This window comes from Pan paniscus, chromosome 10 (assembly GCF_029289425.2).
Source record: "Pan paniscus chromosome 10, NHGRI_mPanPan1-v2.0_pri, whole genome shotgun sequence".
NCBI classification, from domain to species: domain Eukaryota; kingdom Metazoa; phylum Chordata; class Mammalia; order Primates; family Hominidae; genus Pan; species Pan paniscus.
In genome coordinates, this window is record NC_073259.2 from 79,934,620 (window position 1) to 79,953,484 (window position 18,865).

The following is an 18,865-nucleotide window of genomic DNA, read 5'->3' on the forward strand; positions in this document are numbered from 1 at the left end:
GTGGTAGCTTTTTTTTTATTAGTTTTCAAGTACTGGTATCTATGACATGCATTAATGACTGGCATTTTTGTTGCTAATGCAAATTATTACTTAGTGTTGCTTTTAATTCATTGAAAATGTTTTCCACTATGCAGTTAAAAGGTTTCTATGTTTAGATAAAAATTGAAAAATATTTTAAAATCTGCCCGAGGAGGACTGATTCTTGAAAAAATTCTGAAATGTTACTTTATTGCATATTTGAAATAGAATTTGATGAATTTTTTCTTTATTAAGTAAAGCTTGGTGAGTGAAATTAATAGCAAGAAAAATGACTCTGTACTTGTAAGATGTGAGCTTTATCACAATCTGTTTTTTGGAAGCTTTTCAAATATGTGATGATTTTCCTCTTCAGAAAAAGATGTTAACAGAACAGATCGAACAAACAAGTTTTATGAAGGCCAAGATAATCCAGGGTTGATTTTGCTTCATGACATTTTGATGACCTACTGTATGTATGATTTTGATTTAGGTAAGTTCTCTAAAGTTCTAATTTTAAAAGATGTAAATATATTTACTTTAGAGTTTACATTTTTAATCCAGTTAGACATGGGTAATAGCTTTGTAGGCCTAGTTTTAAGAGAATTTGTTCTCCAGGGGACTGGAAAGTTACAAGGCTATGGTTCTCAACCAAGGAGCCCTGGGTTGCTGCAGCAAACTAACAGGAGCACCATGGGATATTTAAAATTTTTAAGGGAATTATAAAGACATCTATAGGACACCACTCTAACTACTAGCTGAAATAGCTAAAGGTTTTAACATTAGATCATTACATTCTTTTTGATGAAGTTATATCTTTGCAAAGCTGGGTTTTTGGCCTTGCTGTGATAAGTACTGTGTAAAAATAAATGATGAAAATAAATGAGGATGGTGATAGCCAGTTGAATTTTAAGGTTTGAGAAGTATTGTAGTGCTCAGTAGGTGATAAGCACATAGGATATGAATACTTATTCAGTTGTTTTGACCTAACTGCTTAATAAATGGAGTTGTTATTTCTTTGAGACTTAGGAGTGCCTTGGGAAAAATTGCTGGGATACTAAGGATGATAACCATGAACTGAGAAAGTTTGCAAACCATTGTTTGATATACTTTTCCCGTTGTGAAGAAAAATACTGATTTGATATTTTAGACAAGCAGTGCAAAAATTTTGTAGGGCATGTAGAACTTACTCTTTTTTTGGTAAATCTCTTTACCAGAAATTTGTTGTAAGAACTGATGCCGGGGCTGGGTGCGGAGGCTCACGCCTGTAATCCCAGCACTTCAGGAAGTCAAGGCAGGTGTATCACCTGAGGACAGGAGTTCAAGACCAGCCTGGCCAACATGGTGAAACCCCGTCTCTACTAAAAATACGAAAGTTAGATAGGCTAGGTGGCACACGCCTGTAATTCCAGCTACTCAGGAGGCTGAGTTAGGAGAATCGCTTGAACCTGGGAGGTGGAGGTTGCAGTGAAAAGAGATCACGCCGCATTACACTCCAGCCTGGGTGACAGAGCGAGACTCTGTCTCAAGGAAAAAAAAGAACTGACGGTGGAAATAGAAGTGGGAAATTACCTGGGGGAGGGACGCTAAGGGGTAGAAAACTTAAGGAACCATTATTTTAAGGGGCAAGAGAACTTAAGATATTTATTTAAAGAACCAACAGCTTGTCTAACCATCAACCTTTAAATAAGTATAAATACTAGAAATGTTTGACTTACCTGCTATGTGAGTGGCTTCTAGCTAAAGGATAGTGGAAATAGATGTTTTCTAGATTAGTAACGCTTGAGACATCCTTTAGAGAAGGTGGTTGGATACTTAGCACATTAAAACTAAATGAACCTTGAATTATGGGCACATTTTCTTCACTGTTCATATCTATGTAAATTTCTCTTGGTTTCCCATATGTAAGTTAGGGGAAGATATAATCTCTGTTTTGATCTTGAGGTATCAGCCTCTTTGGTGACAGTAAGTCAAAAGTTGCAGAGTTTTCTTTAAAATTTAAAATGTAGTCAGTCCTGTCTATGAGAACCTATAATGAGCTTCAAATTGAATTGTTGCAAGAATATTAATAGAGTGCTTTTCAGGTTACAGAGTGCTTTCATACTTGATTTGATTTTTAATTCTCATAGCAGCCTTTTGAAAAAATGGGGAAATCTCACTTTATGAGTAAGGTTATTTTGATTCAGAGTGTGACTTATGGTCACACAAGTAAATAATTGGTCTGGGAGTAGAGACCCAGGTTTTTATTGCAGGCTGGGATTCTTACCTCTACACCTTCAGCGCTTCAAACTCTTGCCATTTATTTTAGTTTCTGTTACCACTGTAGGGAATAGGACCATTCTCCTTGGGAACAGAAGGCATTGCTCCATTCTCTCAGATGGTAATTTTGAGATAGAAATTCATATGTATTCTGTAGCAGGAGTTCCTGAATGCTTAATTTTCTTAGGACATTGTCCCAAACCAGCTAACTGGATAACTTACCATCTCCATTTGTTTATACTAATGTCACATTCTTTCTATATAGACATTTCAGTTACCTGAAACATAGTCAAGCTTCCTATGGATAACTGGCCTTATAGAAGCCAAGATACTTTTTATAAAAGCAATAGACAACATTTCTTACTCTTTACTCATAGCAGAGCAACCTGGACTGTAAATTTACTCTGTCTTGTAGGTGATTTCATTATATGGAGTTTGGCTTCACATAGGTGAGGTATAGGTGTATTTGTATTGAATACAGTCTCAGTAGGGAGGAGTGAGACAAAAATTATCAAAAGCAGACAAAATAACTTAAGGAACGGTGATTTCGAGTTAGTGAATGCGGATACTACAGAAACTTTCTGTGGGTGGTATCATTGCAGGGTATGTAACGGTGATACTGAATAATCAATGAAAGGTTAAATTAGGAGAGTGTCTAATGTTTTTTAAGAATGATTTCTGATCCTCAAGATTTTTGTTTTTTAATTTGATACTCTAAAGGATAAGCTTCAGTAACCTGGAAAATTGAACTATATGTTGTTTAAATTTTTCTTTTTGGTGTAAGCAAGTGTACAGTAGGATGATAAGGTGTTCATTTCTCGCCTGCCCCCCACTGCCTACACTGAAACAAATTTGCTATGGAAGTAATTTTAGGGAAGTACTTTAGAAATTGTACTGGTGCTGATTAAGATATGCATCATTCAGCTGTAGTGCAGACTCTGAGATCACTAAATGCCAATTTAAATATATTTAATCTTTCTTTAATTAAAAGGAATTTGTACATTAATTCCACCCCCTACAACCCATGACATACCCCAAAGAACATAATGTATAAAATAAAATAGCTTAGGGTTTTTATGGTTTTAGGTCTAATGTTTAAGTCTTTAATCCATCTTGAATTAATTTTTGTATAAGGTGTAAGGAAGGGATCCAGTTTCAGCTTTCTACATATGGCTAGCCAGTTTTCCCAGCACCATTTATTAAATAGGGAATCCTTTCCCCATTGCTTGTTTTTCTCAGGTTTGTCAAAGATCAGATAGTTGTAGATATGCGATGTTATTTCTGAGGGCTCTGTTCTGTTCCATTGATCTATATCTCTGTTTTGGTACCAGTACCATGCTGTTTTGGTTACTGTAGCCTTGTAGTATAGTTTGAAATCAGGTAGCGTGATGCCTCCAGCTTTGTTCTTTTGGCTTAGGATTGACTTGGTGATGCAGGCTCTTTTTTGGTTCCATATGAACTTTAAAGTAGTTTTTTCCAATTCTATGAAGAAAGTCATTGGTAGATTGATGGGGATGGCATTGAATCTATAAATTACCTTGGGCAGTATGGCCATTTTCACGATATTGATTCTTCCTACCCATGAGCATGGAATGTTCTTCCATTTGTTTATATCCTCTTTTATTTCATTGAGCAGTGGTTTGTAGTTCTCCTTGAAGAGGTCCTTCACATCCCTTGTAAGTTGGATTCCTAGGTATTTTATTCTCTTTGAAGCAATTGTGAATGGGAGTTCACTCATGATTTGGCTCTCTGTTTGTCTTTTATTGGTGTATAAGAATGCTTACCATTCAGGACATAGGCATGGGCAAGGACTTCATGTCTAAAACACCAAAAGCAATGGCAACAGAAGCCAAAATTGACAAATGGGATCTAATTAAACTAAAGAGCTTCTGCACAGCAAAAGAAACTACCATCAGAGTGAACAGGTAACCTACAAAATGGGAGAAGGTTTTCACAACCTACTCATCTGACAAAGGGCTGATATCCAGAATCTACAATGAATTCGAACAAATTTACAAGAAAAAAACAACCCCATCAAAAAGTGGGCGAAGGACATGAACAGACACTTCTCAAAAGAAGACATTTATGCAGCCAAAAAACACATGAAAAAATGCTCACCATCACTGGCCATCAGAGAAATGCAAATCAAAACCACAGTGAGATACCATCTCACACCAGTTAGAGTGGCAATCACTAAAAAGTCAGGAAACAACAGGTGCTGGAGAGGATGTGGAGAAATAGGAACACTTTTACACTGTTGGTGGGACTGTAAACTAGTTCAACCATTGTGGAAGTCAGTGTGGCGATTCCTCAGGCATCTAGAACTAGAAATACCATTTGACCCAGCCATCCCATTACTGGGTATATACCCAAAGGACTATAAATCATGCTGCCATAAAGATACATGCACACGTATGTTTATTGTGGCACTATTCACAATAGCAAAGACTTGGAACCAATCCAAATGTCCAATAATGATAGACTGGATTAAGAAAATGTGGCACATATACACCATGGAATACTATGCAGCCATAAAAAATGATGAGTTCGTGTCCTTTGTAGGGACATGGATGAAACTGGAAATCATCATTCTCAGTAAACTATCGCAAGGACAAAAAACCACCGCATGTTCTCACTTATAGGTGGGAATTGAACAATGAGAACACATGGACACAGGAAGGGGAACATCACACTCTGGGGACTGTTGTGGGGTGAGGGGAGGCAGGAGGGATAGCATTAGGAGATATACCTAATGCTAAATGACGAGTTAATGGGTGCAGCACACCAGCATGGCACATGTATACATATGTAACTAACCTGCACATTGTGCACATGTACCCTAAAACTTAAAGTATAATAAAAAAAAAACTGTAAAAATAAAAAAAAATAATAATAAAATAAAATAAAATAGATTAAAGGCAACCAGAACATGAAGATTAATTTGACAACTTGCTTCAGCTAAGACTTAACAGAAGAAATATGTAGTGATTCCATAAGAAAGCTGAAGACTTAAAGGATTAAATTGGCTTCTTAGGTATTTTTATTTGTTATAACTTAATAATAAAGCACTTTTTAAGAGAGGAAGGGTGCTTTGTAAATCTTTTGAATAGGACACTTTGAAATATTTCTGATGTAGATCATACACAGTCAGGCTCAGTAACGTAGTACTCTTGCACTTTGTTGAATTCAGATTAGATTTCCTTCATGCTTTAATTGGTTTAGCCTTTATTATTTGTCATTGATTTCACTGTGTCAGGTAGGAAAGTTCTGATGATAACAATTTAGTCTTCCATCTATCTTATTCTTTTTTTAAAAGTGTGCATTATTTTAGAAACCATCTGTGTAAATTTAGATACCTTGTTGTATGGCACTTTTGTCTAGCTTTTTTCTCTAAATGTCTTGGTAACTTCATTGTCTGGTACTGTAATAATTGGATGTCCTCCATGAGAACCCAGGTGCCCTTTTATGCTAAATTGAGTAGAGCTGTATTTTCCCACAGGGTGCAGTGTAGACAGAGTGAGGTTAACAGGACTGTGGAAAGATGTGGTGGTAAGATGATTGGACAGAGGCTCACAGCAAATTGAGCTGAAACTTTATTTGTAAGGAGATTCTGAGGTGATTTGAGTGCTTCTGTCTGTTGTGTGTTTGATCTGAGTTTTCTCAAGAGATTTAGTTTACCTGCTTTCTGAGATGATTTTTTAAAGTTTTCCTCCAAAACAGAGTAATGTGTAATTATGTATCATTTATATGATAGCAGAACTATCTCCTCCCTCTTTCATTAAATATTTACTTTTACATGGCTTCAGTGCAGATAGATTTTGGTGAATAAAAATGTAAACTTTGGATTCACAAATGAAAGACTATTTTCCAGACTTCCCAAGCTACCAATAAAGAAATTTCTACGTGATTTTAATAAATATACAAAAGTTACCGAAGTTGAATGATAATGTTTAAGTAAAAAGGCTTAGTATAAGTTCGTGTCCCTTCATTGGTTCAAGAACCTCTTAAGTCTGAAAATTTTTCAAGTCTTGAAAATTGTAAAACAAGGATAATTGAGGGTTTTATAAGAGGAAGTAAAAAAGCAAGAAGTTTGACATGTTCAGGTGAAAAAGCAAAACTAACACTTTTTCTTATTTTTAAGTGAGGGATCTGACTCCTTAATTTTCTAGTTTTAATCAAGGGCTCTATTACTGTCACCATTGAGAAATTGTAATAATATCAAGAGACATGTAGGTAAGTGGTCACTTTAGGTACAAAATATTGATTGGGTTAAGCCCAGTTGCTGGCATTGATTGGGTGTAGAGAGTAACAAAAAAAGAAAGAAGGACGTAGATATGACTATTTAAAAGAGGCTCTTAATTTTGTAACTCCTGTTATGTGAATCTAAAGGTCTGATTGTTAAAGCAGTTGAACCCAAAGTTCTTGTTTTATGTGGCTTACTCATGGTAGTTTGGCATTGCTAACCACTCTGGGCTTGCAACTTTCTTGTTAATTTTTGCAACATTATTCTCGCTTGATTTTTTTCTTTACTTCTCTGACTGGTCTTTCTTAAACCTGTCTTTGAGTGTATACTCTTACATTTGACGTTCCTCTGGATTATCTCTTCACCCCTCTTCTTTCTCATGATGCTCTTGCACATTATTTTAAAAAATATTACCCACTCTTGATAGTGTATCTGCACTGAGACACGTACGGGAAGCTATATATTGTTTGACATCTCAATCTAAAACAACTCATCTTTCTTACTTATGACTAGAGTTCCTCCTCTTCATTTATATTCTTTTCTTGGTGAACATCAGTGTCTACCAATTTCTAAATGCAAAGGAGAAAGATACAATTTTAAGCGAAATGGTGGTGATATGCACGACTTTCAGAAGGTTACATAAAACTTGGGTTTTCAGAGATGATTTTTTCTTTTCTTTTTAGGATATGTTCAGGGAATGAGTGATTTACTTTCCCCTCTTTTATATGTGATGGAAAATGAAGTGGATGCCTTTTGGTGCTTTGCCTCTTACATGGACCAAATGGTAAGAACAGAGATTCCTTCCATTAAACTGATTTTTAAAATTTTAGTTGTATAATTTTATAGTATAAGGTTGATTTTTATATTTAGCCAACTATGATGGAACTTAAAAAAATTACCTCATGCCTTTTGTTACTTTTTCTTTTTAGTAGCCTTTCAAGGGCTTAGAAATACTGGTGGTATTTTTAATACAGGAAATAGTTTGTGCCTGTAGTATAGGAATAATCAGGATTTAATATCAGTAAATGCTTATTTTCTACTAAAGAGCCATGTGTCATTATAGAATATTGATAAAATAGATGAATTCAATTTTGTGGAATAGTTGAACTTTAATATCATCTGTTTCAGAGATAAAGCTTAGTCATGCCAAGTAATATCCTTACCTTTTGTGAAGATTTTGAATTTTGTCATTATAGTAACTGATTTTTCTCCAGATGTGTTTGAACTATTTGTAACTCTGACACTTTCTTAGGAATTCATTGTTGTTTTCCCAGAAGTATGTGATTATTAGAATTGAACTGTCTATATATACATGTTAGTACAAAGAACATTTTGTCTATTATCATTGTTAAATCTTTGAGACAGAGTTCTAGGATAATGCAGAGAATATTGACAGGGAAATAAAAGAAAAGTCTCTTCAAGCAATCTCAGAAAAATAAAAGCAGAAGGGGTGAGACTAGATAAAGGCAGATGAAGTCCAAAGACCTGACTACATAGAGGTTGCTGTGTTTTTTCAAAATAACACTAACATACTCGATGCTGGGCCTTTATGTTGGATATTGAAACGGCTGGCTTGCTTGCAAGGGATAAACATTTTGAATCTAACCATCTGAAATATTTTCCTGTAATACAGGGTTTAAACTCAGAGTTTCTGGGATACAAATGTGAAATTTGGAAGTGGTACCCTTCTCCTTTTTTCTTTACTTCTATCCCTTTTGCTTGCCTATTTTTCTTTCTCCTTCAAATTTTCCCTGCTTGTGCCTATTTCCCCAAATCTCTTGTCCATAGATTCAACTTGTTTTCGCTTCTTTCAGGTTTTTTCTAAATGTATACTTGGTAAGATTTGATAGATTTAAAATGTTCTTTTACGTTAAATTCATGAATATTCAAATTGGTTTTTTGCCATAAATTAATTTTTTTTGACTATTTGGAAGGATTATCAATGCAGTAATTTGGTAATGTCATAGTTTGTCTTCCTTCCTTTTTTGATTGATTTGTGTACCTTCTTAGTTCCATTTACTCCCAAGTGCTCTAGAAACCTGAGGCATTTGTTATAAAGGTCTGTACAGCTGATACTAATTACATAAAAACTGTTGTCTGCCTTCCTTGTGTTTTTGTTGTTTATCCTCTTTTCACCAGAGCTAGTATGTTCCTTGATAAAAGGGATTATATCTTTGTTTCACTGGTAGCATACCAGAATTTTCCTAATGCCTGACATGAGGTTGTTCAACGGGTTTTTGTAGAATAAACATGTGAATCTTTCCCCAGTGATTAGTTTAAATTGCTATAGTAGATATTCTAAAAAAAAAAAAAAAAAAAAAAACAACTAAGATGAACATACTGCATTTAGTATCATGCAATAAGTTTTCAATAAAACTAATCCAATATTGGCATGTAAATATATATTGACATATAATGCCACATACATACATGCATACATACGTGTGTATATAGGTCTCATATGTAAAGACTACCTTCTGAACATGTGTAATAAACACTTTACAGTCCGTCATTTTTTGTGTATGAAGGTTCAGTTTCTTTGTTCTGTCATTTTCACAGTAAATGCTCTCTGTGTTTGCCTTTTCCATTAAGGATGTTCTGGGGATTTTTCTAGTCTTTATTCTAAAAAAGATATCTTATGATTATATTGTCTGCTAACATCTTTTCTTTCATAATATTTGAATGAGAGGGAAATATATGGCAATCAAAATAACCTGTATGATTGTTTTTCACTGCATTGCCCTTGTTTGATGTCCCTAAATCTGTGCTGCTGTTTCTTGATTCTGTGTTTTTGTTTTATAGCTTTACTTCATGTAAGTTTGTACTACCTTTGTGGTGGCTGAACCTAATGTCCGTAAATTTACTTTTGTTGATGTTTACTTGCATCTAATGTAGGTCTAGGCATAGACTTTGTCTATTATTATGGAAATACAAAGTACAAGTGATCTGATGAACTTTGTTATACCCATCATCCATTTTGCCATATAGTTTTAATTCCTTTCTCCTCTCCATCTCTCCCTCCCCTGCCCCATACAGACACATTTATTTACAGACACATTTGAAGCCCTTTGTATATCCATTGTTGATCCCACTCTCCCTTCTCCAGGAGTAACCACTTTTTCGAATATGGTGTCTGTCATTATGGACGTGCTTCTTTTTTACAGCAGAGTGGGTAGCAAATGTCTATGCCATGTTGGTATTCCCAGATCAGCTCTAGTCTTTGTGTCACAGCAAAAATGATCCTGTTAATCAGAGTTGATTCTGCCCCTTCTCTATAGATCTCTCTGGTAAATGTGGAGGAACTATATCCTAAAGCCTTGAGTTAGTCTATTAATAAACTGGTTTTTAAAATTCATTAAAGAGAAACAGCTTATTGAGAATTAATAGACTTAAATTTTTTTTAAGAATGAATTGTTTCTAATATAGTTCTAATAAAGCACTATTGTACTGTAAAAGTGAAAAAGTAAGTGTGAAGGAGGAAATGTTTTTCTAAGGCTTTCACTAGGGTTAGGGCGGTAGGTTACCACAGAGGGATCGGGACATACGAGTTAAAGGGATCCAAATCATTTAAGAAGCCTTTCAGAGCATCAGTTTTGGTGCCTTCTGGCCCCTTGACTCAGGTGTTGCTAGGGAGTCTACTCAGCTATGAAGTTTCTTTAAAGCATATGAACCCCAGCAGTTCCCAAACTTTGTGACCTCAGGGCCCCTTCACACTCTCCAATATTATTGAAGACCTGAAAGAGTTTTTATTTATGTGGGTTATATCTGTTGATGTTTATGTGAAAAATTAATACTGAGAAACTTGTATTCATTTATTTATTAATTCATTAAATAACAACACATTCTACCTTAACATAGATCACATTTTTTTAATGAAAAGTAACCTTTCCTAATGAAAAATTTACCGACACAAGAGATTGTTTTAAATTTTTCATTTTTAAAAATGTCTGGTTTAATAGAAGACAGCTGAATTTTCATATTTGCTTCTGTGTTCAGTCTGTTGCAGTATCACACATCATACAGCCTTTGCACTTGTGAAAGAATTTAAGTACGAAATCCAGATAATGTTTTAGTATTGTCCTGAAAATGGTTTTGGCTTTACAGATTCTCCAATGTCAGCAAACCTAAGAAGTAATTCTTTAAAATGAAATACATACTAAAACTAAAATTAATTTTATTATGTATAATTTGAAGGAATATTTAACAATGGAAAGAATTTGATAAATATTTATTTCCCAAATGTGTGTTTCTTTCACCAAGTCTTTTATGCTGTGTAAGAAATAAATAGTCAGTCTGCAGTTGCTATGTCTGCATTCTTCTTTATCTAAGTCAAATGAATAGAGGAAAAAATAATCCTTAGTTTTGAGAGCAAGGATTCTTTCTCTTTACCCTCCCTTTTAGTGTTATGTTAGATTTTTGGTTAGTTACGCATTTTTTAAGATTACCAGTGTGGTATAAGTTCAACATTTGTCCTTAGACATCATGTTTTAGTTATCAGTCATTATGTACTATAAAATATTTATTAAATATTACTTGTAACAATTATTTCCTTTTAAAGCATCAGAATTTTGAAGAACAAATGCAAGGCATGAAGACCCAGCTAATTCAGCTGAGTACCTTACTTCGATTGTTAGACAGTGGATTTTGCAGTTACTTAGGTAAGTTTAGCGAATCAGAACTATACCCAGCAAATTGTAGAGTAATGCATAGAAAAAAATGTAAAGAACTCTTTAAAGAAGCCAGGTGCAGTGGCTCATGCCTATAATCCCAGCACTTTAGAAGCCAAGGAGGGAGGATTACTTGCACTCAGGAGTTTGAGACTAGCCTGGCTAGCACAGTGAGACCCCATCTCTACAAGGAAGAAAAAAATGCTGGCTGTGGTGATGCATGCCTGTAGTCCCAGCCACTCAAGAGGCTGAGGTGGGAGGATTACTTGAGCCGAGGAGGTTGAGGCTACAGTGAACTGGGATCACTCCACTGCACTCCGACCTGGGTGACATAGCAAGACACTGTCTCAATAAAAAAGAACTTAAAGACATATATACTCTATTGCACTTTCTTCGGTTCCGTAAAAATGTGGAACCAAACTCTCTTTGTATAATTCTGCCTTAAACTTGATTCATAAAATGTATTATTTGTTAGTTTTTAAAAAGAAGTCAGCCTTCAAGTTTGAAATGATTCCTTAACATAGAAGACAAATGTATAGGGCCTTGAATTGCCTAAGATGCATAGGAAAGTTAGAGAAAAGTAACTGTATTCTGACATAATTAGCATAAGAGTAAGTCATATGTGTGTTTTTTTTCTTCTGCATAGAATCTCAGGACTCTGGATACCTTTATTTTTGCTTCAGATGGCTTTTAATCAGATTCAAAAGGGAATTTAGTTTTCTAGATATTCTTCGATTATGGGAGGTAAGTCCTTAAATTATTATGCAAATGTGATATTTATTATGAAAAGAAACAATTTATTCTGTAGAGTGTAAATGAATTATGATAGCCTTACTGAAATATCTAAGGCAAGTATGTTCCAAAATTCTGATGAACTGGTAGCCTCTTCTTAAAAATTAGTCTCACACTGAATATTTGGTCTTTTGGAGCTTCGTTCTTCAAATCACAATCTCTGTGAGATTTGGGGCCAAGAGGTATCCCAGAACAAGTGCTCTAGACCATTTGCTGCCTTTGTTCTTCCTCTGTGAGACTTGACTTTATGTGAGGCTTTGCCATATCTGTTATAGAGGATATTCTTATGTTTTTGGTGTACTCCTTTTGTTCCATTTTTTACCCAAGGCAACTCTTTATTTTTTCAACTTTTATTTTAGGTTCAGGGAGTACATGTGCAGGTTTGTTACATAGGTAAATTGCATGTTGCTGAGGTTTGGTGTGTGAATGATTCCATCACCCAGGTAGTACCCAATAGGTAATTTTACATCCCATGTTTCCCTTCCACCATCCCCCCATGTGTAATCCCCAGTGTTTATTTTTCCATGGCAACCTTTAATGAAAAACCAAATCATTTCACATTTTCTTAAGTATTTGCTAATAATAAATCAGTGTGCTTTTTTTTTTTTTAAAGAGAAGGGGGTCTTGCTATGTTACCTAGACTGATCTGTAACTCCTGGACTCAATAATCCTCTTGCCTCAGCTTTATAAGTAGCTGGGACTACAGGTCTACAGGTGTATGCCACTGTGTCCAGCCCAGTGTGCTTTTTCATAGAATGCTGATATAATGATTGATCATACCTTAGGATAACAGAAATTCTTCCAAGGAAAGAATTGGGAGATAATCCATTTTGATTGTAAATCCAACTTTATACAGTGGAACTCTAGTGGTCTCTGAGGTTTTTACAGCTGGAAATGGATTCCTATACTATTGATGGCTGTGCTACCATTAGACAAGGCATTGTGCTGATTACAAGTTAAAAGTGGATTGCTTTATGCTCACTTCCTCTGTTCTCAGATGAGAAGTAAAACCCACATGCTCTCTATCTGGAATCATACTTAAATGTTTATCAGTTTTGTTAAATTAGTATCTTAATTTGGGGGTTAAAAATGGGTTAATGCATTTATGCCTAGTGTTCCATTATTGGAACGCTAAGCATGTGGGAGTTGTTTATATCCTACTGCTCAAGGTCATCACCAAGGTCTGATTGAAAAATTAAAAAAATTGCATCCTCAGGCATAAATGGGTTTTAAAGGATGAATTAAGAATATTATTACCACATAGCTAGAATAACTCCTCAATCTGTGTTTACTAAATAAATTCAAACTTTTAATGAAACCTTTGAGGTTAATTGCATTGTAATTAAACTTTCAACAATTGGGTTTAGTTTGAAAATTATTCAACTTGATTTACTCCTTTTGAAAGAAGTGAACACATTTCGGGTATGATCTCATGGTATGATTTGTGTGGGTGTTTTTATCTTTCTGGAAAAGATATTATTAGGTACATGAAGCAGGGGGAAATTAAGACCCTAAATTCGAGGATATTATCTGTATTTAGGAACAGCTGAGCTGTTGATCAAGCGTTTTCTATGTTTGGTTATAAATTTGGGGCAGTTAATTCAGTTATTGTCACAATCAGGGATAAAATGTGATACAAGGGTTTTACGTATTTAGAATGTAGAGCTACCTCTGGGTGTTTCTGATTCCATGTACTGTGTAACTGAACCTTTTTTATTTCCAGGACTTAGCTTTAGTCTTTTCTCAGATCGAAGTGAGAAACTGATACTTCAGAAAAATATTGAAAATACATCTAACCCTTACACCTTAACCTTGTGGCTGTAGCTCCTGCATTAATAACATTTATCATACTGGTTAGGCTCAGTAATTTACTTACTATAGTTACCTTAAAGAGCCACATTTAGAATATATCATATTCATATAAACTCGATGATAGTTACTTTGTAGCTGAAGGTAAGACTCTCCTTCCCCTCATTTCCTAGCTAGAAAAACCTTGGGCTACCCTAAACAGGCAACATCTACTTTGCATAGAAGCCATTCAGTGTTCAGAATTGTATCTGTGAGGAAAATGTTTTAGAATTGATACAATTTGCAAAATAGTTCTTCTGCCTTCTATAGGTAATGTGGACCGAACTACCATGTACAAATTTCCATCTTCTTCTCTGTTGTGCTATTCTGGAATCAGAGAAGCAGCAAATAATGGAAAAGCATTATGGCTTCAATGAAATACTTAAGGTAGTTATTCCTTTAATTCAGATTTTAGTGTCTTGGCTTTTCTATTTGGTGGTCCTGATATACAGAACATTTCCTTGGAACATTATTAAATCTCTTGAGTAACTTAAATTGTGTCAATAACAGTGCTAGGAATGACTATCTGAGAATGACAGTTCAAATACATATTGGCCAGTTATTTTTACCTGGCTAATTAGGAAGAAAAGGAAATTCAACAAGTGCTCTTTTATGTAGTTTAGTTTTTCAAAAATTAATTGTCTTTTGATTATAACTTTGAGATATCAGACTTGGAATAGCTGCTGGATTTAATGTTCCATAAGCTTATTAGCTAGTCTTTAGCTTTAAAACTTGAAATAATCTAAAGAAAGATATATTGAATTTCTTATGTATTTGTAGTATATGAATGTTTTTATTTTAAGGATTTTATCTGCAGTGAAATATAACTGGTAATAAATTGTTTATGTAATAGAATGTAATAGTGTATTCAGTTTCAATATCATTTTATTTTGTTGATACTTTTTAGCATATCAATGAATTGTCCATGAAAATTGATGTGGAAGATATACTCTGCAAGGCAGAAGCAATTTCTCTACAGATGGTAAAATGCAAGGTATACAGTGTTTCAAGTAATTGCAAGATTTGTTTGTTTTTGGTGGGTTGAGATCAAGAAAGATTTTTCTTCTTGGAAATAAAATAGCAACTTTAGTAAGTTGAGGGCAGGCACAAAGTATTGGCTGGCTCTTTGTTTGCTATTCTAGATTTACAGCACTTAATTGAAAACAGTTGACTGTGGCAGATAGGAAACAGCTAATAATAAGGCAAAATGGTAAAAGTAATGAAAATATTTCTATAACAGGCTGTAGAATTTCAGCAATGATATATTACCCTGTTCAGCTCATGAATGCAGAATAGGCTGTCATATTAAATATGCAGAATCTCTAAACAAAAATGAATGCTAATCAGAAATAATTAAATCAATATTATTTAGCCTGTGTCACTCACTTATATTAGTCAAGTTATTAATTATTTTAAAACAAGGCAAATTTGATGTATTATCTGAATTTGAACCAAAGCAGTATACTTTTGATGTGTTTTAGCTTTTTCTTTCTATTAAGAGAAAGGGCCTTGCTAAGTTGCCCAAGCTGGCCTTGAACTCCTGGGCTCAAGTGATCCTCCTGCCTTAGTTTCCTGAGTAGCTGGGATTACCAGTGCATGCACACCACTGTGCCCACCTCATGACTTTGCTTTTTTTTTGAGACAGAGTCTTGTTCTGTTGTCCAGGCTGGAATGCAGTGGCGTGACCTCGGCTCACTGCAACCTTCTCCTCCTGAGTTCAGTCAATTCTCCTGCCTCAGCTTCCCGAGTAGCTAGGATTACAGGTGCCTGCTACCATGCCTGGCTAATTTTTGTATTTTTAGTAGAGACGAGGTTTCACCATGTTGGCCAGGTTGGTCTAGAATTTCTGACTTCAGGTGACCCACCCACCTCGGCCTCACAAAGTGCTGGGATTACAGGCGTGACCCATCACCCCCGGCCATGACTTTGCTTTTTTTTTTTTTTTTTGATACTTCAAGTTCTAGGGTACATGTACACAACATGCAGGTTTGTTACATAGGTATACATGTGCCACATTGGTTTGCTGCACCCCTTATGACTTTGCATTTTTATGAAAATTCTTGCTTGGTCCTTGTATCATTTGTTCATTGATCCAAACTGTTACTTGGTTCAGTTCTACAAACATTTATTTGATACCTGTTCTCTTCCAAAGCATGTCAATGAGATACTTCTTGCCTTGAAGAACTTTGTTTACTGAGAGAGACAGATGATCTAAGAAAGATATTATTACAAAAAGTAGAAAGAGATAAATGCCAAATATTAGAACATGCTATGTTTGTGGGAATGTGGAGGTGGGATGGAGAGTGACTAATTTGGAAGATACCCAAGAACCACTTAGGGCGAAAGGTGGTTAGCATTTCATTTGGAGCTGAGAAAAATGTTGTGAGAAGGGTACATGACATTTACACTGTTAGGACAAATGCTCAGATTCTGGAATCAATGTAGTCTTAAACAGAAGTGTTAACTTTGTGGTTATTTTTCCTCTGTAGTGAAATATGGTTTTGAGTTTGATTTTTCATATCCAGGAATTGCCACAAGCAGTCTGTGAGATCCTTGGGCTTCAAGGCAGTGAAGTTACAACACCAGATTCAGACGTTGGTGAAGACGAAAATGTTGTCATGACTCCTTGTCCTACATCTGCATTTCAAAGTAATGCCTTGCCTACACTCTCCGCCAGTGGAGCCAGAAATGACAGCCCAACACAGATACCAGTGTCCTCAGATGTCTGCAGATTAACACCTGCATGATCACTGTTCTTGCTTTTTTGGGAAGAGACACTTTGTTGCAACCCTTTTTCAAGTACTTGAAAGTTGAAAATTTAAAATCTTGGTGTTGATCATGCTTTAAGGTTTATGTAAAGAAAGTGTACTGATGTTCTTACATTAAAGCTTTACAAAGATTTAAACTAATTATTTTTGTAGTTACTTCTACCAAATAGCCTTTCCTTTTCGATAACATTCCTCAGTATTTTTATAGCCAAGTACATTTTATTTTCTTGCTGATGAACTGGAATTGGATAAATATTGCAAGTGGATGAGTTGGAAATTATGCACTTTGAAAAACATTCACTTTGTTTAAGCTTATTGGGTTTCAGATTTGATTAAATTAAATGTGGAGGCTTTCTATACCATTCTAAGCTGAGAAGTAGATTGTTACCCAGTAATGAAATAAAAAATAAAAATAAAAGGATTTTTTTCTCTATTGTTTACGACAATACTCAGCTTAAATATTTATGCTGGTCAAATGTGATTTAAATTGGACATTTTCATCAATGCAGTCTAATGTGTAGATAAATAATTATTTCAACCATAATAAGTGGATTGGCAGTATATTTTTTACATTGAACTTTTCTTCACTTGTATATAAAGATTATATATAAGTACTTATTTATGAGTATAAGAAAGGTTAGGCATATTTTCATTAACTGAATAAACGACTATTGATTTATATAACCTGGTTTATCAAAATTTAACATGGCTTCAGTATGAGATCTTTTTCAAAACTATTTTCTTAAACATTTATTTCATGAGATTATGTTCAACCCTGTACCTGGTGTAATTTTAAAATTAATTGCTTGTAACCTCACTTTACTAATAACGTTTATTATCTTTCCTAATAATGCATTAACTGATCAATCAGGTGTTTAAATTTTTATAAAATACTCTTTGCAAAAAAGTTTATTTGAAAAATTTCTAGATGGTCTCATGAGTTTCAAAATAATAATTTTTGTGTATGAACAAAGCTGTGGTTTTTACCATGCAGTATTGCATGATTTTAAGTTATGTGGAATTAACATAACTGATTTTGTTTTAATTGTAAGTTGTTAACTCCTGTATATATCATTAAAATAAACCTGAAGTTGAAGTAGTGTTTTTAGTTAAATTATACTTAGAAATAGTCTGCTTTAAAAAAATTTTTTTTTCTTGAGAGTCTTGCTCTGTTGCCCAGGCTGGAGTGCAGTGGCGCAGTCCTGGCTCACTGCAGCCTCCCCCTTCTGGGTTCAAGCGATTCTCCTGTCTCAGCCTCCCGAGGAGCTGGGACTACAGGCTTTTGCCATCGCGCCTGACTAATTTTTGTATTTTGAGTAGAGATGGGGTTTCACCATGTTGGCCAGGCTGGTCTCGAACTCTTGACCTCAAGTGATCCACTCGCCTCAGCCTCCCAAAGTGCTGAGATTACAGGTGTGAGCCACTGTGCCCGGCTAATTCTTTAATAGAAGAAAAAACATCCAAGATGGACCTCAATTCATCTCTTATTTTTATATGATTAAAATGATAATCTGAATGAGTTATGGAAATGAAAAACATCCCTTTTATAACTGAAAAAAATTTTTCATTAGCATGGAAATGGGCACAGTGTTGCCTTGAAAGATACAGTTATTTGACTCAGTAAAGCAGCTTATTACAACTGGTGCTAATAGTATAAAGAAAAAAGTTGTGCAGTTCTAAAATGGTCCTAGAGATTGACTTTTTTCCCCCAAGAAAGGGAACAAAACGAACTTTTTTCCTGGTTGAGCATTAACTGACAATCACGACAGTAGAACCATTAGATTTTAGTTTTTAATATTATGTGTGTTATCTTTCATCAGTTAATAATGAGTAAGCCTATTCAGAAAAAGAACATAAACTGATCAAAAACCCAGCATCTCCAGCCTTTCATTTCCTGCTATTCAGGAAATTGCTTAGAACATCTTGATGTCCTCCTCCTTCTTCCTGGACAGTGACTTTTTGGGAGTTTTTTCCTACTGCGTAATGTGATACCCACTTCAGATTTTTTTTATCAATACGTTTAGAAAGTTGAACTTCTGTCAAGTTTTATTACAAAATTACTTGTTAAAACAATTTTTACTAAACTGCATTTCTATCTAGCATATTTTTGATATGGAAGTGATAGTATAGTATAGTTCCAGAAGAAGTCTTAAATCAGTCCACAGAGTCCAGTTAGCAAATACTATGTGCCATTAAGATTGCTAAAATACACAGTTCAGGTAAATTTACTAGTGTTTTTTAAAGGTTTATTTGTTTTCACAAGATGCTCTGTC

The 18,865-nt window shown here is 34.8% G+C and overlaps 1 protein-coding gene across 4 annotated transcripts in view; it reads left to right on the forward strand.

The window, feature by feature from the left end:
- The window catches only part of TBC1D15 (TBC1 domain family member 15), an 84,624-nt gene extending 66,936 nt beyond the window's left edge, over positions 1 to 17,688 (forward strand). For all 4 annotated transcript variants that reach the window (XM_003832906.5, XM_003832905.6, XM_063593169.1 and 1 more), the window contains 7 exons: positions 392 to 508; positions 7,201 to 7,301; positions 11,076 to 11,175; positions 11,831 to 11,928; positions 14,095 to 14,211; positions 14,732 to 14,818; positions 16,350 to 17,688. In XM_003832906.5, coding sequence (XP_003832954.2) covers positions 392 to 508; positions 7,201 to 7,301; positions 11,076 to 11,175; positions 11,831 to 11,928; positions 14,095 to 14,211; positions 14,732 to 14,818; positions 16,350 to 16,571 — 842 coding nt within the window. In that variant the 3' untranslated portion in view covers positions 16,572 to 17,688. The remainder of the gene's footprint in view (positions 1 to 391; positions 509 to 7,200; positions 7,302 to 11,075; positions 11,176 to 11,830; positions 11,929 to 14,094; positions 14,212 to 14,731; positions 14,819 to 16,349) is intronic.
- Positions 17,689 to 18,865: the final 1,177 nt, after the last annotated feature.